Raw genomic sequence first — 7,861 nt, forward strand, 5'->3', positions numbered from 1 at the left:
TGGGTGACTGGGTGTATGTGCGGCACTGACTTGGGGAAGGCATATCGTCGGGCTGCGCTATGGGAAGAAGGTAAGCCAGCGGAGGCAGTATGATGCTTTGTCTAGGGGAGTCCATGCCTTGATAAGTCAAGGCTGTTGGCAGCAAAAGGGAGACCTACTCAATATTAGGTGGATGGTCATAATGTTATGGCTGATCGGTGCACTTGCCAGAAGTCATTCAATAACTTATTTTGGAGTTTCTTTGGAAAAGGCTATAAAATGTCTTTTTGTTTAATCTATAGCAGAATTCAAAGGAAAAAGGATATTGCCACTATAGCGGTGAACTTCACTTTGTGTTTCCATGAACAAAGCAGATGGTGATAAACTTGTATGAGATGAAAGCCATTACTCCACAATGGGACTATACAAATCACTTTATTGTAGACGGGGTAATACATACATATAGTTCAACTTCGCTGTCAGCCAAAAGGGGTCTTAATCACAAATAGATCTGCCAGTCTTCTTACAGTGCAGAACTGTTGTAACAGGTTTGTTCCCCCTTTTTGTACATAAACAAAATTAATCATGGGAGACATTGTGAATTAGTGTGTTTGATATCAAGAATTTCTAGGGCATGTCAGTGCTTAAAGTGTTTGCTCCCTGTCACCTACCTCCTGTGTCTGGAGCCGCCGCCCCCAATGCTATTGCTTGTAAATTAAAATCAGTAAATTACAAAACGAGAAGTGTAAATGCCAAATTTGAGCTGTCTTCAGGCCTGTCACATGACTCGCAGCCACTTTACAGCTCGTGAGACAGGGCTTCTGTGGAGGAGACGAGCAGTCATGTGTTCTCCCAGGCTGACGTCAGAGGGAGATCACAGCACCTCCCTCAGAAGCCATTCATCAGAGCTGGAATGCGGCCATGAGTCATGTCACCGGGCTGAAGACAGCTGAAATTAGGTATTTACACTGCTCGTTTTGTAAAACTAGTACCAGTGTGCTATTCCAACCTATAATAAAGGGGCTGACATAATATATTATGTGTGTGTTAACAAACCCTTTTAATGTTACTTTCTATTTTTGTCAGAAATCCTTGTTGGGTTTTTTTTTGTTTTTTTTTTAATATCTCAACAAAAATCTTTGCTGTTCTTAAGGTCCGTACACGCGATCGGACTTTTTGACAACAAACATGCAAATTAGCTGTTTTGAGGCAACATCCGACCGTGTGTACGCTCCATCGGACAAACTTTTTTGGTTTTCATCAGACTTTTGTTGGCTGTGCAAACGGACAAACTTTTTGACAACATAAGTCCGATGGAGCAAAGTCCGATCGTGTGTACACAAAATCGGACTTTTGTACAAATGCGCATTCTCGGAACCAATGCAAAAGATCAGACAACAATACAGAAGTTGACCAAAGGTAGCGCTGGAATAATTGAACGGCCTCTTTTGAAGTGTCGCCAGTACGTTGAAACGTCACTAAGTTCGTGTTTGCTGCCTAAAAAGTCTGATCGCGTGAATGCAATACAAACATATGGCCAACGTCCTTTGTACAAAAGTCCATGGGGAAGTTTGTACAAAGTCCGATCATGTGTATGGGGCTTTAGATAGAAAGAATGATGTGGTCCAAGGCACCATAAGCAATTGGCCTCCATCCCAAATTTGAATAAAAAGAGAGAAAGTTTGGTCGGCAGGACTCTGAATGAGGTCAATCACTATATAGACCTGTGGGATATAAAACACAGTATTGCTTTTATGGGTTCCAACAAAGACCGGGGTAGTTTTTAGGGACTTTCAATGAGAGATGTATACCAAAGAGCAGTTTTGGCAAAGAATGATTTTTTTTTTTTTTTATACCTTGTTAAATCATGTACAGCATAATGAATGACACAAAAAAAGCATACACAGAATCGCATAAACGCAGGGCATGCTGAAAGCCACATATAAATATTGACGCCATGGTACTTGGCATATAATGAGGTAAAGACGAGTCCTGCACAATATTATACCATATGGTTGTTTTTTTGTGTTTTTTTTTTTTTTTTTTTATTTATTTTTTTTATAGATCACCACTGCATTCGCCCCTGAAGAGCTGGTATACCCCAACCAAACACGTTGGAATTACGTATGCGCATGTCCATACAGATGATTTTATGTCTCTTATATTGTTTTACCCTAGATTTTCCAACAGCGTCCAGCCCGTCCAGTGGCCCATGTTGTGCAGGTTTTTAGCATGCCCTGCGTTTTATGTGATTCTGTGTATGCTTTTTTGTTTGTGTCATTCAGTATGCTGTGTATGATTTCACAAGGTATAATAAACGTTCTTTGCCAAGATTGCTGTTTGGTATACATCTCTCATTCAAAGTCCCTAAAAAAAACTCCCCCCCTCTTTGTTGGAACCCTTAAAAGCAATACTGTGTTTTATATCCCACATGCTTACTCTATATAGTAATTGGCCTCATTCAAAGTCCCGCCGACCAAACTTTCTCTATGCTATTCTTAGCTCATGTTTAACCTTCTGGCATATCGTTTTTATTAACTTATTTATTAAATAATTTTTATTTTCTAGAACTTTGAATAGCGTTGTGAGGAAACTTAGAATCAGTAAGCAAGCTGTCAACCTTTCTTTGAGATGTTGCAGGATACATCCATTTCTTAAGAGGTAAGTTGGAAAGATCCGTCATATTTTTATTTATTTTTTCTTCCTATATTAAAGAGTAATTCCACTTTTTTGCTGAGAAAAAAAAAGTAATCCCCTCTGGGTGATCAATGTACATTGCGGGGATTTTAACAAACTTTCTTGCATATTCTCACCTGTTTCTGCTCTGAAGAAAAAGCTGTTTGTTGTCTGAAGCATGAATCTGAATGGGAATGAGGCAAAGAGAAAAGTGGCAGCACTTCCAGCATTAACAATCCATGTTTATTGAAGAATATTTAAAATCCTGGACAAGACATGCACAAAAACGCAGCTTCTAGGGGCTGCGACAGACTGATCGGGGACCATTGGCATTTATAAAGCGATCGGTGCCATAAAAATGCACTGATTTACTGTGTAAATGTCACTGACAGGCAAGATGTTAACACTAGGGGTCGTTCGTCGTATGGAGATAGGATTGACTAGGAGAGGAGACATATCGTTTTTTCCTACTTGGTAGGAACAAACGATATGGCTCCTCTTCCATGACAGCACAGGGATTTGTGTGTTTACGCAGCCCCAATGCCTTGTGTAGCAATTGTCTATGCGTTTTTTTTTTTTTCCCCCTAAAGAAAGTGGAGTTACCCTTTTAAGGACTCATTTACACCAGATGCAGTCAAACTAATATGCAAAAAAAAAAAAAAAAAAAATAAAAAAAAAATATATATATATGAACATATTTAAATAAGCCTAGTTTGGGCTGGATTCACACCTAAGCATTTTTAGTGCTCTTTGCAGATTTGCACTACAGAACGTGTTCCATAGGAAACCATGTTAAATGGACTGTAGTGCAAATTGGTAAAATGCAAAAAGCGCTAAAAATGCATAGGTGTGAATCCAGCCTTGCACCATTGTGGTGCTTTTAAGTGTTGTTTTTTTTATTTTATTTTTTTTTTTTTTAAATGGAAAAAAAAAAAAAATCGTGCTGCCTTTTCTAGCGTGTGAATGTATCAGAGTGCATATGAATGCACCGCAATCGCATGTGACTGTCATTAAATGTTTTTTTTTTTATTTTTTAGTTACAAAGTAGACACTGCAGATGCATTACAATAATTGTAATCTTACAGTGCAGTGGGCGTTAATAGAACTGAGGCACTGTTGGAGTCTGAGTGCCTAGCTCCTCCATTCACAGCAATTGTTACTACAGCTTCTATGAATTAAATAAGTGCCTTTTTGTGTGGGTTTTTTTTTTTAAATAATATACATACACAAGGCTTCTTTTTGTTGTTGCTCCTGGCAAGTAAACAGAGCAGTGCTGCAGCAAAGGGAAAGTAAGCAAGTACAGCTTGTGGGGTTTACATTTTTTTTTTTTTTTTACAATCTGTTGATGTGCCATGTAAATCTGTAATTGTAAGGTATGAAAATACTCCTCAAAACTGCTATAACTTGGGAATTAAAACTTGATTTTTATGAGGTGATGTGTGGTGTTTTTTTTTTTGTCTTTGTTTTTTTAGAAGTCTTCGCTTAAGTACTACAGCAAAGAAACAATTTTGCAGTTATAATGGCAGACAGAAAAGAAAAAGGCCAAGATCTACCCAGAGATCCTACCAAAAGTCCAAAGCGGAGCGAAAAGAGAAGTCCTCGTCTTGCAGCTTAGTAAAGAAAGATACTAAAAAGAACTATGTGTTTGTATTGGATTCTAGTGAGGAAGAGGATACAAGGCTTAATGTGAAAAGATATAAGCGTTTAGATGAGACTATCAATTGCTTGCAGCAACAGAGCGAGAATTCTCCTCCTCCCATGGCGGATATTGTAGCACCTATCAACGCTTGGCAGGAACAGAATACTTCAGAGCTTGCAGACATAGACTCACCAGCTACTCAAGACGAAGAAGATTTTGGAACATTTAGTCAGAGCTTTAATACTAATCCTCTTGACAGCGACAGCAGTTTTGATGTAGCAGGCCCTTCTGTCTTTGCCCATGTTCAGGAAGGAAGTTTTAAAGAGCTACTTCAGAGAATGAATTTGGGATACTTAAGAAGTGGCATTGTTAGAGAGAATCAATTTTAACGTATTTTAAACTTCTTTTTCCATTTGTGTTTGTATTCACGCTTAAGTCAATGCAGGTGAAATATTAACATTTTGGCAAATTCCAGATAGATGAGCAGAATTTTAGCAGAGACCAAGGAGGATGTGAACATGCCATTAACTTGTATGTAAACCCAAGAACAAACATTTTAATATGTTGGTGCAAACTGATCTGTTAGATGTGGTGCTGCAATAGTTTTTCTATTTTCAAGCTTATTTATTTATTTTATTTTCACCTGGTGACTTTGCCAGTAACACACCTCCTGTCCTAGGTTGACAAAACTCCCTGTACTGTATATATAAAGAAGCAGCATTGCCTGCTTGCTAAGGTGCACCCGTCTATCTCGTCATCTCCAAAACATGGACGAGTGTTCTGTAGCTCAGAGGTAAACAGGTCAAAGCTATTAAGATAATGCTGCAGAGTGCAAAGGACAGCACTTCATTTCTGGCAAAGGTGCAAAAATTTGGCAGAATGTAAAGAAGCATATCTTAAGTTTATTTTTTAGAGTGATACTAAAGTCTCAGGTTTTTTGGTTTAAAAATAGCAAACATGTTATAATACCTGCTCTGTGCAGTGGTTTTGCACAGAGCAGCCCAGATCCTGCTCTTCTTGGGTCCCTCTCTGGCGCTCCTGGCCCTCCCTCCTGCTCGGTGCTGACCTGCTGCTCTGTGTGTCCATTCAGACAAGGAGCTGCGGCCCAGCCGCACACCCTCTCTCTCATTGGCTCATGGACTTTGACAGCAGCAGTTGCCAATAGGCAGGATGGAGCGTACAGAAAAAAAATGCTGGATCGGAAGAGGCTTGTGTAAGTATGAGGGAGCTGCTGCATACGTGGTTTTCATCGTAATGCATTAGGGCTGGTTCACACCCTGTGCAGTCCAGTTTTTTTATTTATTTATTTTTTTTTTTTTCTGCATCAAAAACGCATAGATGATGGGTTATATGGTTTTAAATGGCATAGTTCCCACCAGTACATTCCAGTTCCAGGGAAAAAAAAAAAAAGTAGAACATGCTGCATTTATTTTTATTTTTTTCTGCACTGAATGAGGAAGAACGTGCATAAACGCACCGGAATGCACATGTCCCCATTTAAGGTGATGAAAAAAAAAATGCACTGGAAAGCATCAAAAACATCCGGACTGCTTTTCTATGGTGTGAACTGTCTCCTAAGATGAAAAATCTTCTGCCTTGTAGAACCACTTTAACTTAAATTTGGACTAGTATCAGAACATACCAGTACGTAAATTATGTTTACATTTATCTGCTGCATGTTTAATTTAGCCCTTTCTTAAAAAGGCAGTGCAGAGAACAATGGCATTGTACTAAATCTATTAACCTATTGCATGTCACTTCCAGAATTCAGATCAGTGAAGGATATTTGCTGATTCTGTTTGTGTTCTTGCATGTTACTGTTAGCACTACTGAATAAGCCCAAATACAGTGAATGAATGAACTGCAATTATCAAAAGCCAGGATGCCTGTCTGCACTCTAGGTAGTTAATTGATGCTTACTGTCATTCAGTAACTGCCTGACAGTCAGCAGGAGCCTGAGATTGCAGTGCTTTACAGCATGGGTGCTCAACCTCTACCCCTCCTGCTGTTGTGCAACTACATGCACCATGCATTGCCTTTCAAGGGTGACAGTTACAAGCATGACTCCTAAAGGCTAAGACATGATCGAACTTGTAGTTCAGCCACCCATGTTCAGCCACCCATGCTTTACAAGCTCCTAAAAAATGTATTCTTTAATCCCTTGAAAGTGCTTTATGGGAATTTTGACAGTTCTAGTTCCTTAGATAATTCATTTTAATGGTTTCAAAATATGTCTAAACTTACATTTTTTTTTTTTGTTTCGTTTCGTTTTAGTTTTTAGATAGAATGTGGAAGAGTTAGAACCCTTGTAAGGTTTTAATGCTGTTGGGGGGTCTGTTGGAAATATTTCACCTTCCGTTCACCTCTGAGGATATTTATCAGATAGGAAGTGAGGAGAGACTCTGCAACAGGGACATGGGCAACAATAAAAAGCTGACCGAGGTTATAGTGTTCCCCTGATTTTTATGTCTGTGTTCCTGTTGGGGTAATGTCCTTTTAATCCTTTATTTCCTGTCCTGGGGACAACTTTTTACCAATATTAGTAAAACTAGACAGGAGTTTCAAATACTAAAGAAATTTTTAGTGTAAACCTCTAATCTATCAATCTGCCTGACAAAAGCATGGTGTTTTATCTATCACTTACATTTTATTTGTCTTCCTTTCCAGTGATAGTTGGAAAACAAAAGAGAATGTTGTTTGTTGGTAACATACTGACTGGACTTTGCATTGTGGAACTTTACAGACCAGAGTGTACTGGTTAAATTATCTGCAAAGCAATCTCTGGGTCCAAAGCCATGTCAACAGTAAGCAGGCTAAGTACTAAGCTACCTCTTAACTAGGAATGGTAGACACTGTTTAAAATGTTTACTGCAGAAGGGGTTAATGCTGAGTGCTGATGGCTAGTGTTGCATGCACTCTATTCTCTGTGGCCATTTGGTGCTTAGGATGCACTATTTCTCTGCTTCTCCCGATTGTAAGTGATACATGGAACTCGCAGCAGTTTCTCTGCTGCCTGCCTACAGTGACCTTGTCACTTGCAACCGCTGACCCTGGCTTTGCACACCCAGCAGCTGGGTTCTGGAGTATCTAAGGCCTAGTTTACTAATCTAAGCTGAGTTGTAGTGTTCTAGATACAGGGGGAGAGTTCTGCTTTATGGGGTGGTTTCTGATTATGCGCCATGGCTGCAGTGTACCACCTGAGGTTCTTGATACTGAAGACCTGGAGTTTATCCCTTTTGGTAGAGTCTGTGCCATTCTCTGAGGCCTGTTAAGTGCTTTTGGTTTTGGATGCATCTATGCCACTATCCGGAGGGCCAAATGGCACATTTTGATAGTTGACTATGACCATGGAAGCCATAAGTTTACTTTCACATCTTCCTAAGCAGAATCCATGTCAGACCTGCCTGTGGCCTCTGGGCCCTCAGCTGTCAAGGCTGCCTGTGACTGAGTCTCCTAAGTCATTAATAGGCAAACATCCATTATAGGATTCACAGCTCTTCTGCCAATTTTCCAAAACTTAGCTAGTTTTAGCCATCATTGGTGCAATGCACACCACTTTAGAGCTTG

The 7,861-nt window shown here is 39.6% G+C and overlaps 1 protein-coding gene across 1 annotated transcript in view; it reads left to right on the forward strand.

Annotated features, from left to right (window-relative positions):
- LOC143924247 (uncharacterized) overlaps positions 1-6,736 on the forward strand; it is a 63,874-nt gene extending 57,138 nt beyond the window's left edge. The window contains exons 4-5 of the mRNA XM_077448454.1: positions 2,548-2,640; positions 4,128-6,736. Of these exons, the coding sequence (XP_077304580.1) occupies positions 2,548-2,640; positions 4,128-4,683 (649 nt within the window). The 3' untranslated portion in view covers positions 4,684-6,736. The remainder of the gene's footprint in view (positions 1-2,547; positions 2,641-4,127) is intronic.
- The last annotated feature ends 1,125 nt before the right edge of the window (positions 6,737-7,861 follow it).

The sequence above is a fragment of the Lithobates pipiens genome, unplaced genomic scaffold (genome assembly GCF_037356315.1).
Source record: "Lithobates pipiens isolate NorthernLeopardFrog02 unplaced genomic scaffold, aLitPip1_a1.2 Scaffold_22, whole genome shotgun sequence".
In the NCBI taxonomy this organism is placed as follows: domain Eukaryota; kingdom Metazoa; phylum Chordata; class Amphibia; order Anura; family Ranidae; genus Lithobates; species Lithobates pipiens.